Source organism: Chiloscyllium punctatum, chromosome 40 (genome assembly GCF_047496795.1).
Source record: "Chiloscyllium punctatum isolate Juve2018m chromosome 40, sChiPun1.3, whole genome shotgun sequence".
NCBI lineage: Eukaryota > Metazoa > Chordata > Chondrichthyes > Orectolobiformes > Hemiscylliidae > Chiloscyllium > Chiloscyllium punctatum.
The window spans coordinates 21518673-21535857 of NC_092778.1; the positions used below are offsets into that span (position 1 = coordinate 21518673).

The 17185-nt window shown below is 45.9% G+C and overlaps 1 protein-coding gene across 1 annotated transcript in view; it reads right to left on the reverse strand.

Moving 5' to 3' along the window:
* The window catches only part of LOC140464790 (uncharacterized), a 106317-nt gene that overhangs the window by 16194 nt on the left and 72938 nt on the right, over nucleotides 1-17185 (reverse strand). The window contains exons 15-17 of the mRNA XM_072560278.1: nucleotides 7756-7855; nucleotides 5738-5824; nucleotides 33-116 (exon numbers count right to left, since the gene is read on the reverse strand). Of these exons, the coding sequence (XP_072416379.1) occupies nucleotides 33-116; nucleotides 5738-5824; nucleotides 7756-7855 (271 nt within the window). The remainder of the gene's footprint in view (nucleotides 1-32; nucleotides 117-5737; nucleotides 5825-7755; nucleotides 7856-17185) is intronic.

Genomic DNA, 17185 nt, shown 5'->3' on the forward strand with positions numbered 1-17185 from the left:
CATTATTCACTATCGTTTGGAAAAAGACACACCCAGACATTGGCACACATTCGAAGCTTCTTGAGGCATCGGCCTCTGCTGTGCAGAACAGATATCGGCAGGACGAGGAGGCATACCTGAGAAACAGAAAATAGATCCATTTATTATCCAGGTCTCAATAACATATACTCAGCTAAGAAATTCTTCTCAACAGTCCTGGAGATGTACAGCATGGAAACAGACCCTTCGGCCCAACCCATCTATGCTGACCAGGTATCCTAACCCAATCTAGTCCCACCTGTCAGGACTTGGTCCTATTCATAGACCCAACCAGATGTCTTTTAAATGTTATAATTGTACCAGCCTCCACCACTTCCTCTGGCAGCTCATTCCATACACGTACCACCCTCTGAGTGAAAAAGTTGCCTCTTAGGCCACTTTTAAATTTTTCCCCTCCCACCCTAAATCTGTGCCTTCTTGTTCTGGACTCCCTCACCCCAGGGAAAAGACTTTGTCTATTTACCCTATCCGTGCCCCTCATGATGTTATAAACGGCTATAAGGTCATCCTCTGATGCTCCAGGGAAAACAGCCCAAGCCTCTCCCAGTAGCTCAAACCTTCCAAGCTTGGCAACATCCTCGTAAATCTTTTCTGAACCTTTTCAACATCCCTCGCATCCTTCCTATAAGAGGGAGACCAGAATTGTATGCAATATTCCAAAAGTGGCCTAACCAATGCCCTGTATAACCTTCCAACTCCTGTACTCAATGCAGCGATCAAGCCATTTCCTTGGATTCTAATATGACAGGCATTAACTGATGTCAAAAAAATAGTTAAAATATTGCACAAATTGTCATGACAATTGTGATCCAAGTTATTGTATAACTGATTTGACATCTTAACGTAAAAACACTTGGCAAAACCAAACATTTGGTGCCAACTAGTTTCTTGGGTGGAGTCACTTTCAGAAACATAGAATCCCTACAGCATGGAAACAGGTAGCTTGGCCCAACAAGTCCACACTAACCCTCCAAAGAGTATCCCACCCTGACCCATCCCCACCCTACTTTCAGAGAGAGCTCACGTGACCCAGGCAGCTGGTGGGAAATAAAGACTAATGGACTTAAACACAGCCACTCAGAGAGATAACTTGTCCACAACTTTGTACACCAACTGCACACAACCCTACCCCTCTCCTCCCTCCAACCAACTCCTGCTCCCTTTTCTCTGAAAACACAAAGTGTGAATATTGTCATCTCCCTGGGAAACTTCCTCACTCCAAGTGGAGAACTGGCAATCTGATGCCACTGTCTCCAGATAGAAAAGTTTCAGCCAGCCATTCCTGATCCAGGAGAAATCCCAACGCCAATAGCTTGTGTGCAAAATGACTTTAGCTACAGAATAGCGTCCGGATAATCTGTGAATAACACTTTTGTTCCTAAATTTAACTGTCACTTTGAATCATAGAATCCCTAAAGTGTGGAAACAGGCCATTTGGCCCAACAAGTCCACACCGACCCTCTGAAGAGTAATTCACCCAGACCCATTCCCTTAGCCTATTACTCTACGTTTTCCCTGACTAATATGCCTAACCAACACATCCCGGAACACAATGGGCTATTTAGCATGGCCAATTCACCTAACCTACACTTCTTTGGAGGAAGCCCACACAGACACGGGGAGAATGTGCAAACTCCACACAGACAGTCGCCCAAGGTTGGAATCGAACCTGGGATGCTGGTGCTGTGAGGCAGCAGTGCTAACCACTGAGCCACCATGCTGCCTCTACAGATCTTTCACATTTTACGCCAAAGTTTGACTTGGGGGGTGCTGTGTGTGTGTTCTTTCTCAAGAAGAATTATTCTTTCTGGATAATATTTCCCACAGAGACACTGGCAAATTTCGAGTGTACCATGTTAAACAGCCTAGGATTATACTACACAGGAGAAACAGCTTTAACTACGTACAAGAAGCAGACTACATCAGTAACTATTGTCCAGGAAACTGGCTTGGGCTGAACGAGTGATAAACAATCACATTTGGAGGAACGTGGGCCTGAATTTGTGTGCTGGGACCTCCACTGTTTACTTTCTGTTAAAATGACTTGGGTGACTTTGGCGCAGTGCCTGCCAAATGTGCTGATGGGATAAAGTTAGGCAAGTAAAGTTCTGAAGAAGACATCAGGATACTTAAAAACAAACAGAAATAGATATTTTTAAGTGTTTGAGCAAAAATCTGGCAAAAGGAGAATAATGCAGGGGAAACATGAAATTATCCAATTTGGCAGCAATAGTTTAAAATAAATACAGTCGGTTCTGCTATAACGTGTGTTTCTTCAACGCGAATTGGCTTTAATGCTATTGAAGTTTTTAGATCATTATTTGTCGAATGCGAACTTTCCTATTTGTAGAATATAGTGTATTCTCTATAACACGATTCTAGCTCCAATAGTTTAAATGGCTATTGCATGATTTTCTTATAATGCAAGATTGCACGAGTACAGAACTATCGTGTTATATTGGAACCGACTGTATTATCGAAGTGTTGAGAGATTGCAGAGCTCTGAGATGCAGAGGGATCTGGGTGTCCTAGTGCATGAATCACAAAAGGCAGATACAGTAGGTAATTAGGAGAGCTAATAGGATGTTATCCTTTATTGTGAGGGGAATTAAATATGCAAGTGGGGAGATTATGCTCCAGGCCATTGATGAGACTACATCTAAATGTAGGGATTCTGTTCTATGGGCAGCACGGTGGCACAGTGGTTAGCACTGCTGCCTCACAGCGCCAGAGACCTGGGTTCAATTCCCGCCTCAGGCGACTGACTGTGTGGAGTTTGCACATTCTCCTCATGTCTGCGTGGGTTTCCTCTGGGTGCTCTGGTTTCCTCCCACAGTCCAAAGATGTGTAGGTCAGGTGAATTGGCCATGCTAAATTGTCCGTAGTGTTAGGTAAGGGGTAAATGTAGGGGTATGGGTGGGTTGTGCTTCAGCGGGTCGGTGTGGACTTGTTGGGCCGAAGGGCCTGTTTCCACACTGTAAGTAATCTAATCTAATCTAAATTGTGCAGGCCTGGTTGCCCACTTATAGAAAGGATATTATTATTATTAAACTATTATGTGCAGCTTTGCTCACCTTACTGAAGGAAGGATGTAATTGTGTTGGAAAGAGTTAAGAGAAGGTTTATCAGACTAATAACTGGAATGGGCAAGTTGTCTTAAAGGGTGTATTATCCACACCCCCTTTCTGGTTGGGGATAGATGCAAATGTGTTAGCCTTGTCTGTTGCAATGTGGGGCTTTCCCTTTATTGAGAATGAACCAGCTTGTGGAGCATCCTTCTCCTGTGAATTGTTCAGCTTTCTACATCTGTTCATGTCTGTAGACCAGCAGAGCTTCAATCTGATCAGTTGGTGATGGGGTCACTTGGCTCTGTCTGATGCATGGTGCTTCTGCTATTTGGGATGCAGGTAGTCCGATTTGGAGCCTTCACCTGATTGGCACCTCATTTTTGGGGTGTGCTTAGTGCTACTCCTGGCATGCCCTCCTGCACTCTCCATTTGACCAGGTTTGATCCCCTGAGCTGACGGTAATGGGAGAGTGGGGAGTCAGGCCAGGAGATTACAGATTCCAGTTGAAGACAATCCTGCTACTTTTGAGGGCCCACAGTGAGTGGTCTTGAGTTGCTGAATCTGTGCAATGTCTATTCCATTTCGCATGGTGATAGAGCCACACGGTGAAGGTATCCTCCATAAGAAAACAGGACATTGTTTCCACAATGACTGTGCAATGATCTCTCCCAACATCATTGATAGATGCATCAGTGGCAGGCAGATGGGTGACGATGAGGTCAAGTGTGTTTCTCCCTCTTATTGGTTCCTTCACCATCTCCTGCAGACCCAGCCTGACAGCGGTGTCCTTTAGGACCCGGTAAGGGTTGTACCAAGTCTGTCTTGGTGATCAACTTTGAGGCCACCACCCCCCTCCTCTCCCTGACCCAGAGTACATTCTGTCCCCTTGCCACCCTCAGTGTTACTCTTGCCACCCTCAGTGTTACCCTTGCCACCCTCAGTGTTACCCTTGCCTCCCTCCGTGCTGCTCCCAGTGGTGTTCAGCATAGAGACGTTCTCCTTCATCAGGTAAGACAGATACTAATCTGCAGGAGGTTTCCTTGCACAAAGAGCTAATAGTATGACAGATGGAAAGAGCCTGTGAGCTGGGTTTCAGAGTAAATGTTGAAGACATTGAGGACAAACGTGCCACAACCTCGCCTCCATCTGCTCTAAAGCGAGGAAACCCAGGGCTGCTGATGGTGGTCGCTGTTGGACGGAGTGAGTTATAATCCTGTGACTGTTCCAGATCGTTGCTTGACCAGCCGTGGAGACAGCTCTCCCCATTTCGGCACAGGCCCCGGATGTTACAAAGGAGGACCAACCTTGCAGGGGTCAGTGAGGCTTGAGTTGCTTTTGGGTCCTAGATTGATATCAAGTGGTCCACCCAGTTTCATCCCTACTTGGTAGCGATTTTGATACAGCCGTGTGCCCCTCAAGGCCACATCAAAAGCCAAAAAAGAGCCAACCACCTTGCCGTGGGTTTGGAGTCACGGGCAGGTGAGACGGGGGTAGCAATGGCAGGTTTCCCTCTGTAGTATTAGTGAACCAGATTGTGTGTGTATGTGTTTTCAAACAAGATTATTTATAAAATTTCACCATCTGTCATGGTGGGTTTCAAACCCACATGCCCAGAATATTAGGGCTCTGAATTACTAGTCCAGTGACAATTCCTGTCTGTGTCCCATTCCTCCAATTCAGTCTCAGTTTGAAAAGGGAGGTGAGACTGCAAGTTTATATAAATCAGACTGTATATATCTCAGTGTCAGAAAAATATCAGTCCACTTAGAATCATAGAGTCATAGAGATGTACAGCATGGACGTGTACAACCCGTCGGTCCAACCCGTCTATGCCGACCAGATATCCCAACCCAATCTAGTCCCACCTGCCAGCACCCGGCCCATATCCCTCCAAACTCTTCCTATTCATATACCCATTCAAATGCCTTTTAAATGTTGCAATTGTACCAGCCTTCACCACTTCCTCTGGCAGCTCATTCCATACCCGTTCCACCCTCTGCGTGAAAAAAGTTGCCCCTCAGGTTCCTCTCTCACCCTAAACCTATGCCCCTCAACCTAGTTCTGGACTCCCCAACTTCAGGGAAAAGACTTCTTGATTTATTGCAAACAAAACTTACTCAGACAAAAATGTAAAGATTACTGACAATGTCCCATGCTTAATGCACCTAGCAAGCACATCCTTGGAATATGGGAGGAAACTGGAGCACCTGGATGAAACCCACACAGACACGGGAAGAACGTGCAAACACCACACAGACAGTCACCCGAAGCTGGAATCAAACTCGGGTCCCTGGTGCTGTGAGGCAGCAGTGCTAACCACTGAGCCACCATGTCGCCCAGTGCATTAGCCTGGTATTTAGGATTAGAAGCCCAACAACATTCCCCTTTCGATTGGATTGGATAATTTGAGAAATAGTTTTGCTTCAAATTATGTCAAAAAGCCACAAGATATAAAAAAAAACGCCCTGTAAATTCCTTTCAAATAATTACTGAGACTTTAAAATCCTAAACTAAGGAGGTCATGTGAATCATGTAATGTACAAGATCAAAAGGTTCCACACATGGTTATGTGAAGCAGCAGCCAACATTACAACCAAACTGAAGAGCACTTGGTACAGTAAGAGACTTACAGCTTTGATTGCAGTAAACACATCTCGGAGTAACTGGGAAGGAATCTGTTCGAGGTGTGTGTTGCTTTGTTCCACTTATTTTCTTCTCTGTAGATAAATGAAGATGCGCTGATAGATAGTCGGCAATTTCACAAACATTAAACTCCAATGCATGGCCCCAACATCATAAACTGTACACTTGGTATCCCACAGCAGATTATAATGCAGATATATATTCGACATTCAAACCGAAACTGACCAAGTACATTATGATCACTGATATTGACTGCGGGTCAGAATACCATGACTAGTTAGACTATAAGACTATAAGATATAGGAGTGTGTGTGTGTGTGTCTGTGTCTGTCTGTGTGTGTACGTGGCTGTGTGTGTGTGTGTATGTGGCTGTGTGTGTGTGTATGTGGCTGTGTGTGTGTCTGTGGTGTGTGTGTGTGTGTGTGTGTCTGTGGTGTGTGTGTGTGTGTCTGTGTGATAGCCAAATTCAGTACCCATGAGGATGGCCTCAACTGGGACCTTGAGTTCATGTCACACATGTGACCCCACTACACTATACACTCTTACACACATACACGCTCACTCTCTCTCCCCCTCACATGCACGCACACACACATACACACATATAAGTCTATGGGGTGAATTTGCATTTGCAGATATGTTCTATTTTGTTCAAAAAGCACACAATCTGGAGGCAGTCAACACATGTTACTTTTTATAAATTCCTACTTTGGAAATAGAACCAGTCTGACTCAAGACTGCGATACAGACAGACTCTTTAATGCGTTGTCTGAGCTGAGATGTCTCTTTTTATTACAAAACCTTAAGTTATCTCAGGAATGTGACTTAAAATAAGTTCTTTGATTTACATATTAATGAACCAAAACCTGCAACTCATTCTAAAAGATGAAGACTTAACAGCAATCTGGGCTTGTTCAATATATAGCCTCAGTTGTGTGACACTATGGTCTTGTGCTTAAAAATCTGTGTCTTACGATCCTGCCCCACCAGCTACTTGATGAAGGAGCAGTGCTCCGAAAGCTAGTGCTTCCAAATAAACCTGTTGGACTATAACCTGGTGTTGTGTGATTTTTAACTTTGTCCAACCCAGTGCAACACCGGGTTCTCCTCTCAAAGAAGAGAGACCTTTTCCATTACACATGGACTCCACTTGACAAATCATATCACCATGGCTGGTGTTACCATCACTGAATCCCTACTATCAGCATTCTGTGAGTCACCACTGACCAGAAAATGAACTGGACCAGACATACACACAGCAGCTACAACAGCAGGTCAAAGGCTAGGAATACTGTACCAAGCAACACACTCCCTGACTCCCCAAAGCTTGTCCATCATCCACAAGGCACAAGTCAGGAGTAAGACGGAAGGTTCCCCACTTGCCTCAATAGATGAAGCTTCACTTAAGAAGCTTGATACCACCCAGGATAAAGCAGGCCGCTTGATTGGCACCACATCCACAAGCATCCACTCCCTCCACCACTGACACTCAGTAGCAACGGTGTGTATCACCTACAAGATGCACTGCAGATATTCACCAAAGATCCTTAGACAACACCCTCCAAACCCACAACCACTTCTATTTAGAAGGGCAAGGGCAGCAGATACATGGGAATATCACCGTCTGTAAGTTCATCTCCATATTGATTTGGAAATATATCGCTGTCAATTCACTGTCGCTGAGTCAAAGTCCTGGAATTCTCTTCCTAATGGCATTTTGGGTCAAACTACAGCAGGTAGACTGTAGCGGTTCAAGAAGGCAGCTCACCACCACCTTCTCAAGGGACAACTAGGGACGGGGCAATAAATGCTGGACCAGCCAGCGATGCCCATGTCCCACAAATGAATAAAAAAAATTCACCAATTGGGACGTGCCACTTCATGGGTTCGAATTGGCTCGTCACATACTGTACACGGAGTATAATGAATTCAAAAACATTTACTGATGGCACCACCCAGCAGACAGCTATCATACTGTCGGAAGCAGAGAGAAATAAGCTTCTACCTAAGGGCTCCTCATCTTGCATCTGATGTATTGTTGGAAGTTTGGGGTCTAGCCGACCTTTGTACATGACACCGTCTATTCCCTGAAGTTCTACCTCTTCCTGGAAACAGATTTGGAAAAAATACAAATCAACAATTAAACCTTATTAATTCAGTGGCTTTAAAACAAAGGCCCAGCCTTAAGAAAAGACTACAAATTCAGAATTGTGGCAAACTGTTTTTGTTTTAACGTAACTGCGAAATTCTGTTGCCCACAGTATTTTTTTTTAACATTAGATTATTTCCAAAATGTTTGGCAAATATTATAAGTTTCAACACACACCATCTTGTGGAGAAGTAACACATCATAGAATCCCGACAGTCTGGAAACAGGCAACTCGGCAAGAGAGAATGAACTGCTTTCACCATCATCGATCTTATCAGCTCGAAAATCATAATGAGAGGTTGGTGGCACAGTGGCTCAGTGGTTAGCACTGTCGCTTCACCGCACTGGGAATCCGGGTTTGATTCCACCCTCAGGCGACTGTCAGTGTGGAGTCTGCGCGTCTGCGTGTCTGCGTGGGTTTCCTCCAGGTGCTCCGGTTTCCTCCCATGGTCCAAAGATGTGTGGGTTAGGTGGACTGGCCGTACTAAACTACCCATAGTCTGCAGGCTGTGTGGGTTAGCCACACGAAATATAGGATTAGTGGTGCTGGAAGTGCACAGCAGTTCAGGCAGCATCCAACGAGCAGCGAAATCGACGTTTCGGGCAAAAGCCCTTCATCAGGAATAAAATCCTTCATCAGGATTTTATTCCTGATGAAGGGCTTTTGCCCAAAACGTCGATTTCACTGCTCGTTGGATGCTGCCTGAGCTGCTGTGCTCTTCCAGCACCACTAATCCAGAATTTGGTTTCCAGCATCTGCTGTTATTGTTTTTACCTACATGAAATATAGGTTTGAGGGTAGGGTGTGGGTCTGGTTGGGATGCTGTTCTGAGGTTCATTATAGTCTAAATGGCCTGTTTCCAGACTGTCGGGATTCTATGATGTGTTATTTCTCCACAAGATGGTGTGTGTTGAAACTTATAATATTTGCCGAACTAACAGAGTGTACTCTATTTCAAACTATGTTCTCTTTGGGTAAAGTTTGGAAAATATAAACGAGTCACAAGTTAATTAACAATCATTGGAAAATCATTTCAATATTATCTCTCACACAGTAAGATTAGGTTAGATTAGGTTTGATTCCCTACAGTGTGGAAACAGGCCCTTCGGCCCAACCAGTCAACACCGACCCGCCGAAGAGTAACCCACCCAGACTCATTCCCCTCTGACTAATGCGCCTAACACTCAGGGCAATTTAGCGTGGCCAATTCACCTGACCTGCACATCTTTGGACTGTGAGAGGAAACCGGAGCACCCGGAGGAAACCCACGCAGACACGGGGAGAATGTGCAAACTCCACACAGACAGTCGCCCAAGGTTGGAATCGAACCTGGGACCCTGGTGCTGTGAGGCAGCAGTGCTAGTGCAGTGGCAGTGCCTGCATCTCTGGCCAGAAGATCTGGGTTAAGTCCCACCTGCCTTTCAGGCGTAGAGTAACATGTCCAAACAGACTGGTAGAAATAATTTATACATTGGTCACACTACTGAAGGCAAAATTCACTTGATGTCTCGATGTTGCTGTCATCAAGGTGAGTACATTATGAACTTATTATTACAAATCTCTCTCTTAAATGTCAGGTGGGTGTTGTTACTAAGGGCTTGCTCGGTCAGTTCAGAGGCTAGTTGAGACTTAACCATGTTGCTGTGACTCTGGAGTCAGACATAGGCCAGACCAGGTAAGGATGGCAGATTTCCTCCCCTAAAGGACAATTAGTGAACCAGATGGGTTTTTATGACAATCAGCACTGATTTGATGGTCACCAACACTGAGACTAGTTCTCAACTGGGGATTTATTCATCAAGTTTACATTCCACCAGATGCCGTGGTGGGGTTTGAACCTGTGTCACCAGGGCATTAGCCTAGTCACCTGGATTAGTAGTGTACATTACCAGTACGGCACTACTTCCCCGGGAATTTGATCTACATCATCCTGTAACGGCACAAATGGTGCCAGTAACATACGTTGAAAGGTTAGAGTCATAATCATAGAGTCATACAGCATGGAAACAGCTCCTTCGGTTCCAACCAGACCATGCCAACCATAATCCCAAACTAAACTAGTCCCACCTGCCTGTGCTAGGCCCTTATCTCTCCAAACATTTCTTATTCATGAACTTATCCAAATGTCTTTTAAATGTTGTAACTGCACCAACATCCATCACCTTCTCTGGAAGTTCAATCCACACACTGTGTGTAAAAAGCTTTGCCTCTCATGTCTTTTAGATTCCATTACAGTGTGGAAACAGGCCCTTCGGCCCAACAAGTCCACACTGACCCGCCGAAGCGCAACCCACCCATGCCCCTACACTTACCCCTTACCTAACACTACGGGCAATTTAGTATGGCCAATTCACCTAACCTGCACACCTTTGGACTGTGGGAGGAAACCGGAGCACCCGGAGGAAACCCACGCAGACACGGGGAGAATGTGCAAACTCCACACAGAGAGTCACCTGAGGCAGGAATTGAACCTGGGTCTCTGGCGCTGGGAGGCAGCAGTGCTAACCACTGTGCCACCGTGCCGCCCATGTCTTGTTTAAATCTTCCTGCTCTCACCTTAAAAATACGGCCCCTAGTCTTGAAATCCCCCACCCTAGGGAAAAAACACCTGCCATTCACCTTATCTATATCCCTCCTGATTTTATAAACCTTTTACGCTCCAGTAGAAAAGAGGCCCAGCCTATCCAGCCTCTCCTGAAAACCCAAACCCTCCATTCCCAGCAACATCCTGGTAAATCTCTTTTGAACCCTCTCCAGTATAATAATACCCTTCTTATAACAGACCAACCAGAACTGGACACAGTACTCCAGAAGAGGCCTCACCAATGTCCTGTGCAACTTCAACATGATGCCCCAACTCCTGTACTCAAAGCAATGAAGGACAATGTGATTCCTATAAAATGCAAACAGGAGCCCAGAACCATGACTCCATCCAGCTGAGCTTAGCCAAACATTAACCAGGGGATTGCCAAGGAAGGTAGGGTAAGCTCCATCGTCCAACTGCTGTTACAATGTGGAGGAGCTCGTGTTGGACTGTGGTGAACAAAGTTAAAAATCACACAACACCAGATTATATCCAACAGGTTTGTTTGGAGGCACTAGCTTTTGGAGCGCTGCTCCTTCATCAGGTGGTTGTGGAGCTTAAGACTCTAAGACACAGAATTTATAGCAAAAGATTACAGTGCCATGCAGCTGAAACGATATATGGAACGACCCTTGACACCGTGCAACAATCACCAGACAGGAGTGTTCCCTCCCAGTCGGGGAACACTTCAGCGGTCAGGGACATTCGGCTTCAGATCTTCGGGGGACCATCCTCCAGGGCGGACTTTGGAACAGGCAACAACGCAAAGTGGCCGAGCAGAGGCTGATAGCCAAGTCCGGTACCATGGCGATGGCCTCAACTGGGACCTTGGGTTCATGTCACACTACAGGTGACCGCACTGCACTATACACTCTCCCACACATGCACACACACACACACTCTCTCATACACGCAGACCTCTGTCATTCACATGCTCTCGCACACACACTTAACCAAGCTTTCACCCATACACAAACACACACACACACACACACACTCTCTCTCTCTCTCATGCTCACGCACACACAGAAAAGTCTATGGGGGTGAATTTGTATTTGCAGAATTATATTTGCAGATAGAGTCTACTTTGCTCAGAAAATGCACAATTTGCAGGCAGTCAGTGCAGGCAGTCAAACCATGTAATATTTTGTTAATTCTGCTTTGGAAATAGAACCAGTCGGACTCAAGATTGGGATACAGACAGACTCTGACCTCACACCTTTAATGCATTGTCTGAGCTGAGCTGTCAACTTTTGTTAAAAAACCTTACGTTATCTCAAGAATGTGACTTAATAGAGGCCACCTGCTAGCCAGAGTAGGAATGATAGAATAGGTAGGAGACATGCATGGCTTGAGAGATGGTGCAGGAGGGACAGGGTCAGATATTTGGGACTTTGGGACCAGTTCTGGGGGAGGTGGGACTATTACAAATTGGGTGGTCTACACCTGGGCCAGATGAGAACCAATGTCCGAGGGGGGGTTTTTGCTAATGCTGTTGGGGAGGGTTTAAACTAATGTGGCAGGGGGATGGGAACCAAGTGAGGAGGTTAGTGGACAGTAAGGAGGCAGTAACTAAAACCTGTAAGGAACTAGATAATGAAGGGTGACTAAGGGGAAGACTAGGCAGGGAGCAGATGATGAACGCAGAGAGACTGGTGGTCTGAGATGCATTTGTTTTAATGTGCAAAGTATAGTAGGTAAGGCAGATGAACTTAGGGCTTGGATTAGTCCCTGAAGCTTGGTTGAGGGAAAGGCATGATTGGCAACTAAATATCCCAGTTGAGAGTGTGGCGCTGGAAAAGCACAGCAGGTCAGGCAGCACCCTAGGAGCAGGAGAATCGACGTTTCGGGCAAAAGCCCTTCATCCTTCCCTTCGCTTAACGTTAGGGGTCTAGATGGAGCAGAATTTGTAAGGAGCATCCATGCGGGTTTTCTAGAGCAGTATACAAATAATCCAACTTGGAAAGGGGCCATATTGGACCTGGTATTGGGGAATGAGCCCAGCCAGGTGGTTGAAGTTTCAGTAGGTGATTACTTTAGGAATAATGATCACAATTCCATAAGTTTTAGAATACTCATGGACAAAGATGAGAGTGGTCCTAAAGAAAGTGAACTAAATTGGGGAAAGGCCAATCATACCAAATTTCGGCAGGAGCTGGGGCATGTGGACTGAGAGCTGCTGTTTGAAGGTAAATCCACATTAAATATGTGGGAGGCTTTCAAAGAGAGGTTGATTAGAGTGCAGAAGAGATATGTCCCTGTGAAAATGAGGGATGGAAATGGCAAGATTAGGGAATAATGGATGACAGGTGAAATTGTGAGACTAGCTAAGAGGAAAAAGGAAGCATGCATAAGGTCCAGGCGATGAAGACAGATGAAACTTTTGGAAGAATATCGGGAATGTGGGATCAATCTGAAATGAGGAATTAAGAGGGCGAAAAGAGGGTCATGAGATATCCTTAGTGAGCAGGGTTAAGGAAAATCCCAAAGCCTTTTATTCATATACATGGCGCAAGAGGGTAACTAGAGAAAGGGTTGGACCACTCAAGGACAAAGGAGGAAAGAAATACATGGAGTCAGAGATAATGGGTGAGCTTCTTAATGAGTATTTTGCATCGGTATTCACAGAGGGGAGGGACATGACGGATGTTGAGGTTAGGAATAGATGTTTGATTACTCCAGGACAAGTCGGTATAAGGAGGGAGGAAGTGCTGGGTATTCTAAAAGGCATTGAGGTGGACAAGTCCCCAGGTCTGGATGGGATCAATCCCAGGTTACTGAGGGAGGCTAGGGAGGAAATAACAGGGGCCCCCCCTAACAGATATCTTTGCAGCATTCTTGAACATGGGTGAGGTCCTGGAGAACTGGAGAATTGCTATTATTGTCCCCTTGTTTAAAAAGGGTAGCAAGGATAATGCAGGTAATTAGAGGCCGATGAGCCTGACATCGGTGGTAGGGAAGCTGCTGAAGAAAATACTGAGGAATAGGATATACCCATTTAGAAGAAAATGAGCTGATCAGCTTACCAACTTAGGAGAATTCCTTGAGGCGGTGACAAAGTTGATTGGTGATGGAATGGCTATAGATGTCATATACATGGACTTCAGTAAGGCATTTGATAAGGTTGCCCATGGTAGGCTGATGGAGAAAGTAAAGGGTGTACTAGCTAGATGGTTAGGGAACTGTCTGGGCAGCAGGAGGCAGAGAGTAGTAGTGGAAGGGAGTTTCTCAAAATGGAGACCTGTGACCAGTGGTGACCCACAGGGATCCCTGCTGGGACCACTGTTGTTTGTAATATACATAAATGATCTGGAGGGAGGTGTAGGTTGCCTCATTAGCAAGTTTGCTGATGACACTAAGATTGGTTGAGAGGCAGATAGTGAAGAGAATACAGCAGAATATAGATAGATTGGAGAGTTATGGAGAGAAATGGCAGAGGGGGTTCAATCCAGACAAATGCGAGGTGATGCATTTTGGAAGATCCAATTCAAGAGCGAATTATATAGTAAATGAAAAAGTCCTGGGAAAAAATCATATACAGAGAGATCCGGGGGTTCAGGTCCATTGTTCCCTGAAGGTAGCAATGCAGGTCAACAGAGTGATCAAGAAGGCATTCGGCATGCTTTCCTTCATTGGACGGGGTATTGAGTACAGGAGTTGGCAGGTCAGGTTACAGTTGTATAGGACTTTGGTTCAGCCACATTTGGAATACTGTGTACAGTTCTGGTCGCCACACTACCAAAAGGATGTGGATGCTTTGGAGAGGGTGCAGAGAAGGTTTACGAGGATGTTGCCTGGTATGGAAGGCGCTAACTATGAGGAGAGGTTGAGTAGATTAGGATTATTTTCATTAGAAAGACGGACGTTGAGGGGGACCTGATTGAGGTCTACAAAATCATGAGAGGTATAGACAGGGTGGATAGCAAGAAGACTTTTCTGCAGAGTGGGGGACTCAATTACTAGGGGTCATGAGTTCAAAGTGAGAGGGGAAAAGTTTAAGGGAGATATGTGTGGAAAGCTCTTTACGCAGGGGGTGGTGGGTGCCTGGTGGTTGCCAGTTTAGGTGGTAGGCTCAGGTACGATAGCATCATTTAAGATGTGTCTAGACAGATACATGAATGGGCAGGGAGCAAAGGGATACAGATCCTTAGAAAATAGGCGGCAGGTTTAGATAGAGGATCTGGATCGGCACAGGCTTGGAGGGCCGAAGGGCCTGTTCCTGTGCCGTAATTTTCTTTGTTCTTTGTTCATATTAATGAACCAAAATCTGCAACCCATTCAAAAAGATTAAAGACTTAACAGCAATCTAAGTGTGTTCAATATATCATTTCAGTTTCATTACACTGCAATCTTTTGCTATAAAGTCTGCATCTTATGGTCTTATTCTCCACAACCACCTGATGAAGCAGTGCTCTGAAAGCTAGTGCTTCCAAGTAAACCTGTCGGACTATAACCTGGTGTTGTGTGATTTTTTAACAATGCAGGAACAGTTAAACTAACCGCACAAGACTGAAAAAGTCTGCATTTCTGCCACACAGACTTTATTTCTTAAAATGCAGGCTTGACCTTCATTTCCACGTATCAATCCCCTTTTCTTGTTACTGACTGGGTGAGGAAAAGCTGAAAATGTGTTGCTGGAAAAGCGCAGCAGGTCAGGCAGCATCCAAGGAGCAGGAGAATCGACGTTTCGGGCATGAGCCCTTCTTCAGAAGAAAGGTTCATGCCCGAAATTTCGATTCTCCTGCTCCTTGGATGCTGCCTGACCTGCTGCGCTTTTCCAGCAACACATTTTTAGCTCTGATCTCCAGCATCTGCAGTCCTCACTTTCTCCTGGGTGAGGAAAAACCTGCATTATTCCGAGCGAATCTCTGAGCACAATCTTGCACCTCATTAACTCTAGCCTACATTGGCTGGGGGAGGCGGTTGGGGGGGGGGAGGGGGGGGGTGTCAATACGTGAAAGAGAGGCCACCAGCAACTACAAAGGTAGGGAGAAGGCAAACACCACAGAAAAGAGTCATTAACAACAGAAACACAAATTGCTGCAAAAGCTCAGCAGGTCTGGCAGCATCTGTAGAGAGAAATCAGAGTTAATGTTTCAGGTGCAGTGACCCTTCCTCAGAGCTGTTCTGAAGAACATTAACTTTGATTTCTCTGCACAGATGGTGCCAGACTCGCTGAGTTTTTCCAGCAATTTCTGTTTTTGTTTCTGATTTCCAGCATCTGCAAGTCATACAGATGTACAACACGGGAAACAGACCCTCTCGTCCAACTCCTCCGTGCCGACCAGCTATCCCAACCTATTCTAGTCCCATTTGCCAGCACTTGGCCCATATCCCTCTAAACCCTTCCTATTCATATACCCATTCAGATACCTTCTAAATGCTGCAATTGTACCAGCCTCCACCATTTCCTCTGGCAGCTCATTCCACACATGGATCACTCTCCCTTTTAAATCTTTCCCCTCTGACCTTAAATCTGTGCCCTCTAGTTCTGGACTCCCCTGCGCTGGGGAAAAGACCTCATCCATTCACTCTATTCATGCCCCTTCTTTTGTTTTATCGTAAAGTGTCATTGGGTAATGTGAGCCCTCAAATACAGACTAATTTTACGTGTAGATGGAAAATCAGCCACGTAGAGCTGTTCTTCATGAAGAGACGTGTAAGAGTGTTATGGTCCCCAGAGATAGCATTAAAGGCTCAGTGGTTAGCACTGCTACCTCACAGCGCCAGGGGCCTGGGTTCGATTCCGCGCTCGGGTGACTGTCCGTGTGGAGTTTGCACTTTCTCCCAGTGTCTGCGTGGGTTACCTCTGGGGGGCTCTAGTTCCCTCTAACAGTCCAAAGATGTGCAGGTTAGGGTAGAGTTTCTGTGCTAAACTGCCCTGTAGTGTTCAGGGATGGGGAGATTAGGTGGGTCAGCCATGGGAAATTACAGAGGTAGAGTGGGCCTGGATTGGATGTTCTTTGGAGGATTGGTGTGGACTCAATGGGTCGAATGGCCAGCTTCCACACTGTAGGGATTCTATGATTTCAGTGACCAGCAGAAAGGATGACCAAAGGGCTGAGATTTACCAACATTTTCTCCAAGTGTGGGGATAACTAACTTATCTCCCTCAACTGGCGAGACATCACGGGATCACACTCTTCCCAGCTCGTTAAGAGGCAGGAGTGTCAGCCGATCAGAAAGTCCAATTCTTGGTGTGCCAGGTCATCAGAGACCAGCAGCAGCTTGGGTGAGGCCTACTCTGGAGAGGAGAGGCAGCAGCAGGGTAAGTAGTTGTTGTTATTATTCTGCTTCTCTGTGAACAGGGGCCATGCAGGGGTGAGAGGCACATGCTCTGTTTCTCTCTACCTCTGCAGACGCTGACTGACCTCCCGGGTCCTTTCTGCACTGATTTTGTTTTTGAATTAGGCAGTCTTTTATTGATTTATCTTGGATTGGTGGCCTTCACTTAGATTGTGGAAACAGGCCCTTCGGCCCAACAAGTCCACACCGACCCGCCGAAGGGCACCCACCCAGACTCATTACCTCTGCACCTAACACTACGTGCAATTCAGCATGGCCAATTCACCTAACCTGCACCTTTTTGGACTGTGGGAGGAAACTGGAGCACCCGGAGGAAACCCACGCAGACACGGGGAGAATGTGCAAACTCCACACAGTCAGTCGCCTGAGGCAGGAATTGAACCCGGGTCTCTGGC